The sequence below is a fragment of the Neospora caninum genome, chromosome VIII, assembly GCF_000208865.1.
Source record: "Neospora caninum Liverpool complete genome, chromosome VIII".
NCBI lineage: Eukaryota > Apicomplexa > Conoidasida > Eucoccidiorida > Sarcocystidae > Neospora > Neospora caninum.
The window spans coordinates 3,216,408-3,231,628 of record NC_018395.1 but is presented as its reverse complement, the minus strand read 5'-3'; the positions used below and the strand labels follow the sequence as shown (position 1 = coordinate 3,231,628).

The 15,221-nt window shown below is 53.5% G+C and overlaps 3 protein-coding genes across 3 annotated transcripts; 2 read left to right on the top strand and 1 right to left on the bottom strand.

The window, feature by feature from the left end:
- Positions 1-2,987: 2,987 nt before the first annotated feature.
- NCLIV_034120 (conserved hypothetical protein) lies at positions 2,988-3,698 on the top strand (the record flags this gene model as incomplete). Its single annotated transcript, XM_003883608.1, has 1 exon — positions 2,988-3,698. The coding sequence occupies one exon, from the start codon at positions 2,988-2,990 to the stop codon at positions 3,696-3,698; it is 711 nt and encodes a 236-aa protein (XP_003883657.1).
- Positions 3,699-5,154: 1,456 nt separating this feature from the next.
- On the bottom strand, positions 5,155-7,038 carry NCLIV_034110 (putative phosphatidylserine synthase; the record flags this gene model as incomplete). Its single annotated transcript, XM_003883607.1, has 1 exon — positions 5,155-7,038. One exon carries the CDS (start codon positions 7,036-7,038, stop codon positions 5,155-5,157), a length of 1,884 nt encoding a protein of 627 aa, XP_003883656.1.
- Positions 7,039-8,601: 1,563 nt separating this feature from the next.
- Positions 8,602-13,180, top strand: NCLIV_034100 (conserved hypothetical protein; the record flags this gene model as incomplete). The annotated part of the gene is made up of 7 exons (XM_003883606.1): positions 8,602-8,902; positions 9,427-9,533; positions 9,787-10,242; positions 10,704-10,895; positions 11,098-11,202; positions 11,959-12,282; positions 12,659-13,180. 7 exons carry the CDS (start codon positions 8,602-8,604, stop codon positions 13,178-13,180), a joined length of 2,007 nt encoding a protein of 668 aa, XP_003883655.1.
- Between the last annotated feature and the right edge of the window lie 2,041 nt (positions 13,181-15,221).

Here is a 15,221-nt window from a genome sequence, read left to right as displayed (position 1 = left end):
CAAAAGGGACACTGAGGAAAGAGTTTGGTTTCCAAAGACACCAGAAAGTCAGTGGAAGGACTAACGGCCAGGAGACGTCGGAAGCCGGGGAGAGGAAAAAGGGCGATTTCTCGTGCGACGAATCGGAATAAATCACTCGTGTGTCAGACAGTGGAAAACAAAGAGAAAGTGAAGAAGGAAGGAAGAAAACGCTGTGAAGGCAAGGGGTGCAGCAACAGAAGAGTGGAGATACACGAGCAAAGCATGTGGGGGGAACAAGCGGACTAGAAGGGATTTGCGAACCAGGCAGGGGGACAGGCTGCGAAGAGGGAAAGTGGAAAAGAAGAACCGCGCCAAAAGACCTCTCCCGACGCTTCGACAGTCTACGCTGCCCTGTTTAAGACCTACTCTCCTCCAAAAAGAACCGCCTTTTCTTCAACCCGGAAAGACGTTCATCTCCCCACGGTCAGGAGAGCTGGTGAGTTCCTTCGTCCGAGTGCATGCGCACTCAGTGGTCCGGCGACTGGCACATGTCCCCTGGGGTCGGAGCCGGCTAATACAAAGGTGTTTCTCGACGGTCGCTGATTTAACAGTTTGACCATGTCAAAGTGATCCAGGCTGTTCTTTCGCATCTTACAACGATTAAAAGCGTATTTGGCAGCGGGAAAGGAATCACCTGGCGCCCGCTCAGGCAATAATATTCGGGCTTGTGAGAAGCTGAGAACACACAGTGTGAAGACCGCAACGTGCGGTACTACACAGCTGGTAAGTGAGGAGGAGGAGGGAAGAGTACGGGGCCTGTCTACGTTTTCACCGTCGTCGTACGCATCCTGATTACAGCCGTTACCTTATGAAAGAAGGTTGTCAAAAATTCCCGCAAACTGGTTCCAGCGTGCCATCCTCCCCCCCCCCCCCCCCCGTAGTATGGCGTAGCACTGAAGACACTGACACCAGCAGGGGCTACTTCAGTGAACAGGTATTCCCACGGCGTGTTTCCTCTTGAAATCCCAGCACACCCACTAAACGGGGTGTACGCTCTTCCTGTAGTCAGGGAGTCGAACCCCAATGTGGAGAAGCCTGATTTGATAGAGCTGTCACGGTCACGGCCAGCCGAAGTCGGCGCATGTTTACCAGTCCACGTTTCTAGGCAAAACGATGTGGAAGGTGTTCCTGACGAACTGTAAGTCTAAATTATTAGCCATGTTCCTCGAGTAGCGCCACACAAAAGTGTCACTGGGTCTGTATCAACTGTAATGGATTCGTAGGGGACACAGATATGAGGGTCCACATGCAGACATCTACGCACGCACATGAGCGCATATCTATTGCGTATAGGAATAAGCTTCTCATCTGGAAGTCCCTAGGCTGGTAAAACACCGTTCTCTTAGTTGCATCTCCAAGCGCCACACGAGTTCCTTTCAAGCAATCCACTGGCACGAACGGACACGAACTTCCGTTCACCTGTACCACGCACGGAAGTTCCAGCTATAGCATCACGGGGACAGCACCTCGAAATCTCACCCTAATAGACAGCAAAACGTCGAGCACCTCTGCATCTTGGAAGAAATTAACTTTTATGTGGATGTCAAGCCAGCAAGCCTGCCCGATAGAGTTGCACTATCACGCCCGGCAGTCGGGTGCTGAAAATGCCGTTTTTCCGGCTGCCTTTCTGGCTTACTAGCGTTCGTGTTGTTCTTAGTCGACAAACTTGTATTCATCGTCGTTCTGAATACCACGCTACGCAACTAACAAACGCGCCAACATGCTGCTGCCTTGGGGCGCTTGTGTCTACCCGGATGCAAACGGCCCGCGCTGTGCCACTGCTTTATCTCACAGAGTGTTCATTCAGACCGGCTCATGCGCTACAACATCAGTCCCCCGCACATGACGAGATCTGTCTCCCTTTGCCAATTCCTGCACGAATCACCTCCCCGTCGGACAATACGGTCAATAACGATTTGACTGGGCCCCGGCGAAAAGTAAATTCACGTTCAAGACAGAGGAGCGTACACATCGTAGATTGCTTCTACACAAGAAACACGACCAGTTGGACGGCAGCTGCTTTGTCTTGAGCCCTAACTCGTCGCAGTGTGCCCAGCACTGTTGCGTGTACCTATCTCGAGGAGTCATACGCCAGTATCTCTCTCGCATACAGAGGACGGGCTCCGTGTGGACCCGGACTTCCTTGTCGATCTCTGCAACCACGGCTTGGTGATAATGCGAAGGCGTCGTGCTTGGACACACAGATCAGGAAGGTGTCGGAAGCTTCGTCCCATTACGCACCATGAGGAGAATCGAGCGGTTTGCTTATATCCATGCTGCAGCATCGTGTGTTTTTGTCAGCAGGGGTCCAAGGTAGCCGTGCAGAGTGTGGAGTGACGCAGCCGTGATCAGTTTCGTTGTTTCGGATCCGTGCTCGGCGTTTGACGGTGAAGGTAAACGAAAGGCTCGGAGTTGCCAGTAAACGCGCAGAGTCTGCCTTCCCATGGAACTCAGAAGACTCAGCCACGGGCATGGACGGACAGCCCCAAGCATCCTTTTCGACTTTCTTTTGCCGTCCTTGCAGAATTGGGTTGGTACGCAAAAACAGCGATCCTCTCGCCTCGTTGCGGCGGAGCGGTATTTTTCCAGTGTAAGACAGGACACAGGAAACGGAGCGTGAACAGCAGGAAGTGCCGGAGATAAGCAGTTGGACAGATGTTGAAAATGTCCATCATCTTACTGGGTAGATATTAAGAACTGGATATTAAGAACTGGCGGTGGTTTCCTGCCTCGGCATTGAAAAAGGTGGGGACCACAGGGGGAGAACAGCATCGTTTCTACCAGCCCAGAAAACAAAACGACTAGCCCGACGGCAGTTGGTGGCGTTCGAGTCTTATTTGTTTTCTGTCAAGCTGTCCCCAGAGGAAAGAGGCCGCGGCCACTCCAGCACAATCACGGTACAAGATCTACGAAGATATCCAGCTTCTGAGTCTCCCTGGATGCAGCAGCCCAGCGCGTTCGGAAAGATGTTGAAGATACCAGTAACAGCAAAGAACTATGAAGACGTGGATCCTCGCCTGGTCGCCAAACAGGTGGCCCGGTGCCGCTACTATACGTTGGCTGACCTGGCGAGTCACAGTTCTCACTACGATTGTTGGGTAGCTCTCTTTGGTCGTGTCCTCGACTTGACACCCTTGCTTGTCAAGCATCAAAACGAATTAGCTCTTCCTCTGATAGCCGCAGCTGGGACGGATATTTCGGACTGGTTTGACGAGAAGACAAGAAACCCTACTCGACACATTGACCCAGAGACGGGAATCGAGCAGCCATACACGCCTCAAGGCAGATTCATCCACATTCCACCCCCGTACCCCTCCGGCGACTGGGCAACGACCGTCGGAACACCCTGGTGGCTCGACGAGAAATACGTGATAGGACGCCTTACGAAGAAAACGCGAAAAATTCGCATTCTGAATCTGCTTGTCCAGCACGAAGTAGTCCTCGAGGTGCCGTGTGAGGACACAATAAACGAAATACAGAGGAGGTATCTAAGCGAGAACGACCACGCCGGCTCGTACACGTGGAAGAGACTTGAGAAACCTCTGAACATGGAGCAAACACTGGAAGAGAACGGCATTCCGGACGAAGAAATGCGGCTACGAGAACTCGGCATCAACCCGGACGATCATATTCCCACTCTTCATTTATACTTCAACGACGACTTAACTGTCGCGTGACTTTTCAAACAGTTGCACCCAGGCCTTCGCGAGAAAACGTCAGTTCCCTCCTCCGACAGATCCCATTTCGGGCTTTCACTCCAGACTGGTCCCAAAAAAGAACTCCTCGAGTGCCAATGAAATCCTCCTGCAGGAGTTGCGTTTGCCTACTGAGGACAGAAGGCCCTATTGGCTAGAAATGAATGTCCATTGGGTAGGTGATCCGTGTCCAGAAATCTATATTCACGAATGATTCCTAAAGCATCGCAGTGGCAACTTCTATATCATGACTCTTTAACGTATTCGCAGAGAACATTTCGGACTATGAATGCTTGTAAGGCTGGAATATGCATGTTGTACGCAGGAACACACAGACTCCATTGTCCCTGAAACGGTCCGGCAAACCCAATAGAGGCTCCCGTTGGATAACACTTGCTCCAGTTTCCCTTTCGTTTCTAGCAAGACATTTAACCGTTTCCAATCACTGCTGAAAACGGTGCTCATCAACTACCAAAACCGGTGTTCGCGACAAAGTGACCACCTGGAGCCGAACGACGGCCAGTTGCAAATGGTGTTGGGGGCATCTTCCGCACCGGGGCTGCAATCGCTATGTCAAACGCTGTAGAGGTATTAACTTTTCTACGTTTCGTGCTCATGGCGCCTGCAACGGTCGACGCTGTAGGCGGTCTCCTGCAGGGGTGGTGAGACAACAGTCTTGAAACGGTGCCAAAGACGTACTCAGTTCGATGATTCCGAGGGAACCATCACTCATATGGGCAAGACAATTCTGCAGCTGCGTCGCAGAGGAACACCATCTCGGGAATCGGTACCCTCACATGAATCGTAAAACATAACACTTGGACTCACGGAATTGATGTCCAAACTCTGGTCAGCATTAACAAGTAGGGACACTCGCAAGCGCATTTGCAGGATGCTTGGGCAACACCATCCCCGACAGCGCATAGCAACAATCCTACAAAGAATTAGATGCACATGGACAAATCCCTAACTCGAAGTCTCTCAACCGATGCGGTGAGATACGCTTCCGTCGGTATATACAGAAAAACCCCGCTGCTGCCTGCGGCTGGCTCCGTTGTGGTCCAACATGTGCACTCCAAACCCGTCTTCGCCGCACACACCACCCCCTTAGGGTACGGCCATTCACCGAACAACACATGATTACGGCAACGGTGATATGCTGAAACAAAAACTCCGCGCTACCGTCCAGCGGGCGAGAGTGGGAACCCAGCGCATTCTCACGGAAGCGCTCCGCGTATACCATGGAACTGCGCAATGTTTCCTTCTCTGTCTAGACCGCTGTAACCCCGAATGGATACGAAACCCCCTCGAGGCCCACAATTCGGTTTTTTTGGCTCTGGATCCAGCTGGCAAAGCAGCAAACTCTATACAAAATCAGTCGAAAACAACTCCTGCTCGCGTAGTTCAATTTCTCGCTTGACTGGTTTGTTCGGGCCGTTCACTGATTGCGCTCGATTTTGACGTAGTCGTAAAAGTAGAATTTCATAAGATACAGCAGAGGGATAAAACACGCCTGAGGAGGCACTGTAATGACAAGCAGCTTGGCCTGGTCTTGCCAGGAATGCACTCGATGCTTCTCTGATCGTTTTGTCTTTTTCGGTTCTTCTGCCAGATTTTCCATTTCTTCTCCCCCTCTTCGTGCGTGGGACACAGGCGCCTTGATCCCTTCCTCGCCATTGTTCCCGCGGAGGTCAGCCGTCGAAAAGTAACAGTAACACCATGCAGCAAAGAGGCTGAGCGCAGCAACCCACGGTATAACTAGATCGAGGGGAGGGGTCTCGGCGTTGTACCGGCCTGCCCCATACTTGACACACACCAACAATTCGACACTGAGGATCACAACAAGTAACCATTCGTTGTGGCCAACTCTCTCTCGACTGAACATGGTATATTCGTAGTGCTCGGGGGCGGCCGCAGCGCCTAGTAGAGTGAGGTACAGCGTTCGGAGAGGGTTGATATAGTGGGTTGCAGGGATATCAAGCGCGGCCATAAGGAAGAAGACATTCAACTCCAAGAAAACGCAAAACGTGAGCAGTGCGATGGACAGGAACAGGTGCCGTGGGGTCTTGTAGAAGCTCCAGTCATAGCCCTCGGAAGAAAAGGGAGTCAAACTCATGAAGACCTTCTGGTACAGCGGATGGCGGCCTAGCCAGTCATACTGGTGCATGTTGATAAACTTCATGAAGACGGCCCCCAGAAGCATGCCGCTTACATTGGACAGAAGAGCATCTATGAAGATACTGTCCCACCAGCATTCGCAAAGTTCTGGGACAAGCCAGTGGAAGGACAATTCTCCTAATTCAAAGAAGATGGAGTAAAGAAGACAAAGACCCCAATTTCTGAGAATGACCATCTTCCCTAGCCAACCAACAACATGCGAGATGAACCACACACTCGTTAACTGACGCTTGATCGTGTCTCCGTTGATTCGGCAATCAAGCACAAGTGTTCCTGCAAAAATTTCTTTCCTTTTCCCTGCAATTTCTGGGAACAACAACTCCAAAACAAGTAGTCCGGTCTCCACGTCGAGGACCAGAAGCACAACCATAACAATCAAGTGAACCAGGCAAACGCCATGTACCAGGCGCCAGAAACCAGGGTGTGGACGAACGAGCAAACCATCTTTCGCCTGGAGGAAACAGTACAGGCAGACGAGGACAAGAAGCCCAGTCACCACTCGCCTGACATTCGTGCTCAGAGGAGAAGAGACAGAGGCCGAGGACGAACCACCAAAGATTGAAGAAAACACCGAAGGAGCAACCTGAGTACGACCGGACGTAGAAGACTGCTGCTCAGATACACGAGGAGCCTCTGGTGTAGCCCGCTGACAGCTTTCATTCGGATCGTCACCCCCATCTGCTCCAACATCTTCGTTGTCGTTCTTCTTTCGCGAACCCGCGGTGCACTTCACCGTGGCATCATTTCCAGGAAGTTTTGCGCCAGGAGCGACAGCAGTCTCACTTGGCGAGACCGTGGGCTGAACAGCTTCTCCGGCGCCTCTGTGCACCAGGTTCACCTGAGAAGAAGACGGCAGCAGCTGGTCACGGAACCCGAGAAGAAGCAAGCTCAGGACAAGAATAAAACCCCACAGAATCTGGCGAGGTTCCTCCCGAGTCGTGTAGTCGATGGCGGCTCGAAACTTCTGCGCATAGTGGGCTGCATGTTCGCGGTAAACCGAGGCCGCGTTGGAGTCATGGGACGCCCGCCGCGAACACTCGTTGACTGAGGAGCATGAAGAGCCAGGCGTCACAGGCGGCTTCAGATGGTGCGGCGAGCCTTGGTTGTCAAAAGCTCCCGCGAGCTTTCTCTCGCGGAGTTGCATCTTCTTGTTTCTGGGTTCGCTCTCTCAGGGGTGTGTAAACATGAAAAACGGGGAATCAGCGCTTCCAGAGCTGCATCCCGGAAAATGCAGATCCACAAACCACGTGGAACCGATCCGCTGCGAAGAAGACAGGCATTCGGGAAAGAGTCTCCAACAGCCACCCGCCAAAGGAGGCAAAAGATGTGGTAGGAACTCCAGGAACACTCAGCTGATCTACCACTTCGGTTCCGGTGTACAGACAGACTAGACAGACCCCCGCAGACTCGCTCCCTTTTTCCTCGTTGGCACGTGCGTGAGAGAAGAGAGGCAGTTGCACCGCATAAACGCCCGAGAAATCGGCCTCCCCACAACTTACGGTTTATCCTCCTTCTCTCTTCAAATGGACTGCTATCGGACGCCGGAAACAGACACGCACGACAGCGAACAACCGTCGGAGAACAGCGTGCTTAAGACTGTTCCAAGTAAAACTCTTGTGTCGACAATCGTTTCCAGGCATGCTTCGTCCGTCGGGACCGCGTCGTCCTTTATTCGGGCCCCGGTCTCCACGATTGCCACATGAAGACGGGGGCAAACCGCGTGAAGGTGACCTCTGGTGACCGGACCAGCGATCCTGTCGGGCAGCCAGCGCCGCCGCGCAGCTCCGCCTGTCTCCGATTGGGCACGGACATGCCAAATAGCCGTCCACGCGCTTCATGATTTTTCTGTCTCCGATTCTTGTACCACGCGCGTTCTCAGCCCCCGTAGGAATTGCTTGAAGATCGATTCACAAGGGTGGGAGTGAAAGTGTCCCGGGTACGCGTTTGGCGTTCGCGACTTTCCGTCCCCATTTCGCTTTCGCTGCCGACGTCATAGCAGTTAGAGCACAGATGCTCACTCGTGTTCAGTGGAGAGTTGTGTGGAACTCAGGTAACTGGGTTAACGAGCGAGCAGACGCATTTGTCATCATGTCGCTTCATCGTCTCGTGTGGGTTGTCTGCGTCGGCATGTTTCGCGACCATCGATAGACCCGCTCGGCGTTTTTGTTTCCTAGAGCCGAGGCGAAGAACGGTAAGTTTCCCGCCTCACGTGATTTTTCCCCGAGCCTCATGGAAGGATTCAACGAAGCATGCGCATGTCCGTTTTCCCAGGAAAACCAGAGACCGTTCGCTGGTAAAAACCGTCGAATCACCCCCCGTTTTTGCCCCAAGCCGTCTGACACTTTGATGTTGAGTCTTACGCGCATACCCGTCCCTGCAAAAAGTGCCTTCTGCCTTGCATCCGGTGTCCATATACAGCTCCTCGTTGAGACCGACGCATATGCATCCTTCAGCACCAAGGGTGTGCTCTTCTATCCGTGACTTTCAAGCGCTGCTGCATCCTGCTGGCATCTCGCCGCGGTCGCTGGCCTTCCCCCCTGCGCCGACTGCAGCTGGCACCTTTTCCGTCTTCCTTCGTTCCACACTTACGCTTGCGCTTCGTGTTCAAAAACTGCGTCTCGCCGCTCTTAGCCAACGCGGTTGCTTTCCCTTCTCTCGGTCCTCATCTCCTCGCTGTTCCACTGGTTGTCATCCCCCACTCTGCACCATGGGTCGGAGCGCCGGCAGGGGAGGCAGCTCCTCGTTGCTCATCCAGGCGCAGGCGTGCGAACGGATAAATTCTGTGGCGAGCTTGTCTCCGTCTTATCGTTTGGGATTTTCGGCGCCTCGCCCCCGCGGTAGTGGCCGATTGCTGTTTTCTCTCGCCCCGTTTATGCTCTCGCTCGCGATTCTCCCTGTTGCCACTGCATCCGTCTCGTCGGCGACACTCGAAAACACCTGCTCTGCCTACGGAGACTTGAGCAGGAGACTCAGCAGCTTCTTGGTCCCCCCGCGCGTCACGTGCCCTCGTAAGCTCCAGAGTGGGTTGCGGCGGCGACACGTTGATCCATTCCGTTTCCGCAAAGGGGACCATCCTAGCTATGTGTCTGCTAACTCAGTAGCACTTGGATCTCGGAAACAACGATATTCAAGAGCTAAAAACCAGGAACGAGCGTGGCTCTTGATGTCGCGCTTGCAAGGTTCTTTGGCAGAAACGTGTACTGCCGAACCGAACGCCAGTGCGGCGCGGCATGCTCCCCGGCGGAAGGTTCCTCTCACGGTGGAAGCACGCGTCACTCCCGGGACTTGGCGTCTGTGTAGTCAGGTGGTTTCCTGGGATCACATTCGTGTCTCTTCCAGAGCTCGTGGGAAACAAAGAACGTCGATTGCGGAGGTCAGCAGTTACGCCGGTAACAGACATCGCCTCCCCAGAGTTCAGGGAAAGTTCGACGAGGCTCCGTATATGGGGCCTGGGGCGTTAGGGCGCCATGCTGAGGAGAAAACAGGCGAATTGCTGACTTCTGCTTCTGCTGGTCCTTCGGCTTTCCTTCAGGCAGCCTCGACACATTGAACAGCAGAGAGGCACAAACTAGGGGGCATCCAGAAGTGACCGATTTCCGTTTCCTCGTGTACGACGTCAAAAACGGGGAAGGCTTTCATGTGAGTTCGGGACGGGGGAAACAGTGTCCAGGATTTTTTCGGCTACGAGAAATTTGGAAGCTTCACTTGCCACGGTGGACGCGCGGCGCCCACTGCTTGTTGCTGCTACGTGGTCGACTGCGACGTGCGTCGAGACTAAGGCTGAACCACGTCGAACTCGCGCCATCAGTACTCTCTTGTTCATCCGTTGACACCACCTTGCCGCATGCCTCTCCGGTGTTTTCTTCTGGCCTTTGCCTGTTCGTGTGATCAGCTTCAGAAAGAAGTTATTTATCGGGTTGCGCTCGTGGTCTCTATGTTAAACGCTCGCTCGGCGCAGCAAGCAAGGATGACGCAGCTGCATGCAGAAGAAAGGGCGAGACAGGTTCAAAATCACGCGCGGGTTCCCCTTTCTTGTGCTTCTCCTCCGCCGTCGTCGTCTTCGCGTCACGAGTGCGCTGCATCCTCGACTTCACTGCTGTTCCCCGTCTGGGTGCTTGTTCTCCCTCCCTGGTGTCGTTTGGCACACTGGCGCTTTTCCGAGGAGGCTGTCAGAGAGTTGGACGGAAACCCGTGGCTGAGGCACGTTCCGTGGGGTGCCTTCTTTGATTTCGAGCACTTGAGAGAGCGGATCCCTGTGATGGAGTATGAGGACTTTTTGACCTATCAACTGACGCGCCCAGACCCGTGGGGCGACAGACGGCAGAGAAAGGAAACACAGACGGCCCCGGTGAGGCTCGAATATGCCCAGGCTGTCTGTGCCAAGCTCGCGTCCCGCCACACAGCGACTTGAGATGCACACCGGCCAGTCCACGTGCGGTGCACGGATCGGGGACTTCTCCAGAGTGTACACTGAGGGCGTTTTCACCACGGATACGCGCGAGTGCGCCCGGTGTATCGCCACGAGTTGCCCACTCCGTTGGCGCGTGCTCGTCTTTTCTTGCTTCATTTTTCCATGCTGTGCGCAGCTGTGAAACCTTGCGTGTTCTGGGCTGTCATTGCTTGTCGGTCGTCTCGCTGCAGGAATTGGATGTCGTCTTCTCAGTGCACTTTTCGTCCGCCGCAGCAGCCAAGAAACGTCCGTTCTGTGTTTGCCCGTTGCCGTCGCGTGTTGCAGAGGAAGCAACAGACCAACGGGGAGAGACGGAAGAGGGTTGTTGCGACGTTAACGATCTTTCAGCGTGCGCGCAGATCCGTTCCGCCGTGGTGCCTGACGGGCGGCAAAGCGATCGCGCACAGAGGGGCGAGGGATCCCGGGGAAAGGTCGAACAAACAACAGGAGCGAGCGAGGAAGGATACAGTCCATCTGGCGACGTTGAGGCCTGGCGAGGAGTCTCTTTATGGTTCGGAGGATTCTGCGGGACTGTACGGACACTGGAAATGGTAAGTGACTTGCAAGTTGGGTTTTCGCTGCGTCGCCTCTGTTCGTCTCTGACCCGCTGTCTTATTCGCTCGTCTCGTGTTTCTGTGCCTAGTTTTTCTCTTTCTCTTCTCGCGCGCTGCTGGCGAGAAGTCGTCCCCGCCCTCACACAAAGCCTAGTCGGCGTCTCCACATCTTCGCTTTCCTGTGTTTTTCGTGTTTCAGTGGTGTGCTAAACTTTACATGCCGGACGCAGAACGCGTGGCCGATCTGTTGTGGCACTCCGTGGCAGAGCGCCCCTCTGGAGCTGTTCAAACGCTTGGTTTAAAGGTCAGTTCACGCTCTTCGTTTCCACTCGCCTCCCTCGCAGCCGGCGGGCACGTTGATCCACTTGCGTTGTTAGCTCCCCTGCGGCCATTTTTGCGGGGCGCAGCGGCGGCAGTCTACACAGCTATCTTCATACACATACATTGTAACGCGTTCTTTTTGTTCCCTTGTTTTCCACATCTCCATGCACCTCCCGTGGAAGGGAGACTCATCGTCACGTCAAACAGACTCGTCCCTATATATATATATATATATATTTATATGCATGTGGGCCACGTGGAAGCAATCCATTCGAGGCTTTGCGGTTTCATAAAGAAGAGTGAGGTAGTGTGGGCAGGTCTGCACGCGATTTGTTTTAGCGGGCCGCGCAGGATGTCTATGTGGCAACAGTCCCAGCAGTTAATCACCCAGCGGATGCAGAGTGCTGCCGAGTCGCATGCGTTCTACACGCGGCATGTGTTGGCGCGCGTAGGCATACGCCTCCGGCGTGCTTTGGTTTATGGCTGTAGACGCTGCCTGGGAGGGTTCGGTTTCCTCGCTTGGGTCTGAAGTTTTTTTCTCTTTGCGGAGCGAGCGCGTCTTACCGCACGCCCAACCGGCCTCTGTGTGTAGATCCCTTCGAGCCTTGCATCTGCAGCCGCAGTCGCCCTCGGGATTTTGGCACGAACGCGCAGCCTCGTTATCGTTTCGTGGTGAGGCATGGTGTCGATAAATGACATGTTGCAGAATACTGAGTTTTGCGTTCGTCTGTGCGTTTAGTTTGGGGAGAATCTGCTGGTTCCCTGGCCGAATGTGCTTCTGGACACACATCTTCTCGATATGCTGTACGTGCACCCGAAACTGCGAGAAATTGGAGACCTCTTCATCCGCAGCTTACTCAGCAGCCGAGAGGTAGAAGACGCGAATGAAGGGTACCGAGACATTGCACGATTTGGCGGAGAAAGAGGCGAAGTCACGGCGAAGGGTGGATACATCTCTGCGCACTTGAGGAGAACTGATTTTCTGTATTTGAATCGCTCAGTATCGTTGCAGAGGGCAGCAGAATATCTCGTCGGTAGAATGCAGGAGCACGGCGTCTTCAAGGTAGGCGAGGGTTTTTTTTCTCAGTGACTAAAGAGGGAGAACCAGCTGTTGTGCCTAGCCGGCCAGCACGTAAGATTTTGCAAAGCTCCCAAAAACTGGTATAGCTAGACTCTCTTCAGTCGTCACTGTCTGTGTGCCCATCTGTAAAAGACTGGGCTGGTCAGTCGATGCCGTTCTCTACAAAACCATGACCTGGAGGCCTTTTTCCACTGGCCGGTAGATCCTGCTTGCGGAGAAAGTTTCGAGATAATGCATCCACGCCTTTCCATACAGCTTGTGTACCGCGCTTTCGGCACATTTTAAACACTTTCACGGGAATGACGTGTTCCGCGGAATGACTGTGACGTTTCTTTCTTCTGTGCTGCGTCATGTGTAGGCGTTCATATGCACGGACGGGACCGAAGACGAGAAACGCGTGCTGCGAGATGCAGTCGCCCAAGTGGGTGCTGCTGCGTCCTTTGCTACACCTTCCGTGTACACCGTAGTTTTCTTCGAAGTGTCAACAGTTAGAAGTCTGGTACGAGCAAATCCACGAACAAGTAGTCACGTCGCACACAGTGGTTCATTCCACGTCTCGAAAGGAGAGCCACGAGGCCGCAGCGGGGACTACACTTCTCTGCTCCTGCATCCAGGCATAACCGCACTAATTGAAGTGTGGATTGCCGCGCGAGCAGCCTATTTCATTGGAACCAAAGATTCGCGTTTTTCTCAAGCCATTCGTTGGGAGCGACACTTGATGGGACACCCACACGATTCAAGCTTGGAGGTCTTCTGCGTAGACAGGTCGTCGGACCAGACTGGCGACCGGGGGAGAGCGAAATGCTTCGCGACGAAAAGCCATGACCCGCCAGAAGGACGCAGTCGGAGTGAACTAAGGAGAAAATACTGGCCATCGTAGCTCCGCGCGTTTGTCTTTTCCCGTTTTGTATCCGTCGGGTGCTCTTCAGAGGATTTAGCACTCGAGTCTTTTGCGAGCCTGTCGAGGCACGCTCCTGCCAGGGATGGGTGCCAGTAGGAGTGTATTTTTGAATCTTCAGGGCATACCGCATGCTCTCGGAGAGATATTGCAATCTAACACGTCTCAAGTGCCGACAGAGGCCGCTTCAGCGTTAGATTTTGATTTGAACTATCCCCAGTTTCCCACAGTTGTACAAACCAAACTGCGGGGCGAGAAACCATTTGTAGCTCTGAGGACGATGATAGAAGAATTTGAAGAACTCTGTCGCGTATGAAACACGACATTCAGGGCCGGTGTGGACAAGCCTTTTCGAGAACTCGAAACTCGCTTTGCTGCGTATGTCCTTGGGTTGGCGACGGGGCCACAGCACCATGTCTCGTCCTTTTAAATGTTAATTCCGTTGATGAACCCGCTTTGGGGCGCGCGCCGTTAAAGATGGTTTTCGTGTTTGTGTATCTGGGTCGTGGGGAAAAAAGTACGAGAGGGCGTTCTGGACCAGTTCCTCCTTTTCGCCTATTGCGGGGTAGCACCCCACCATGGTTTCCGCGTGCTTCACAACAAGGAATGCAGTTTTGTCCGGAACAATACGATAACAGGATTGGCGTCGAACTTGGTTAACTCTTCCGTTTCCGGACTTATCGCCCGCTCCTTGTGCACACATGCTGCTCACGTTGGGAGCGTCTGATATTCGGCTGCTTGGATCACCTACTTCATTCAGTCACAACTCAAGCGGAGTCGTACTACCTCACCGTGCGATTATTGGCGTGTCCGCATTCTTGTCAAACCTGCGATAGCTTCTTTACTACTGCATTCGTCTGCTAGAACATGATCGGTTACGCAGCGCGTGCTTTGTCGAGGCTTCTACTGCTCACCAACTGAAGGGACCACGGCGGCCACATGGCCAGAAGAGTCTTGCAGAATCCCCCGACATATATGCCTCACTATTGAAACCGGGTAGGCACGATATGATTCGGTTAATGATAGCTTTGCGTTACACGCCCACGATCTTCTTCCAGTGTCGTTGAAATGGAAATTTTCACGGTCACGGAGGTCCTCTAACTGACGGCTGTCTATGAAACATGATTTGGCCTGGTAACTCTTGTACTGGAACACAGGCTGACTGTCTTGGCAAGGCCTACAGATCTGTCCTTACAGGCGCTTTAAATGCACATTTGGTTGCACGTTCTGACACAAATTGCTCGCCAGTGTGTGCCAGCTGTGGAAGGAATGCGTACATTCATACCAGTGTGTTTATGTTATCGATAAAAACCCACATATACCAAAAGCTGCTCGCTAGAAAGTGCAAACACGGATTTGCTGCACATATGCAGGTGGTGTCGGCGGCGTCTTACAGTACGTTCCGTGGTGCATGCGCCCGCAACCCACGCGCCGTTCCTTTCCTTCAAATCCGTAAATGTAACACGACAGTCCGGTCACCGTGGAGATACCTTCGCTGGATTATAAAACAGTGGCACGGCCGCGTACCGTGCAGAGCAAACCTCAACACGTGTGGACGGCCGCAGAAGAGTGAGGCGCAACTGCGCTAGCAAGGCTGCGACCAAATCGCGTAAACGCTCCCGGGACTCCGCCAAAAACGCTGGCTTTCAGCCCTTTTGTGTTTCTCGAAGAAACATGCGGAACAATGCGTGTGTTGTTTCCGACTCACACGGCTTCGTTCCATTTGATACGACCAGGAACAGCGTGCGAGGGCGGCGGCGGACTATGTTTTGCAGTGCTGGAGATCTCGGTCGCACGGTTAGCTCGACTGTTTGGGTGAAGGCGATTCACCGAATCGTCAATCCCAAAAAACTCCGAGATTTGCGAAATCCAGACACTTCTTCCCCGAGTGCGTGGCAACAGCCTCCTGGTGCCACGTTTTTCCACGTCGTTTGATGCGCAACAGCCGGAGGGCGGGGATTCTGTCCGAGCGCTGTGCGCATTTTCGCTGCAACAGCGCTCTCGGGTTCGCAGCGCAGTTAAC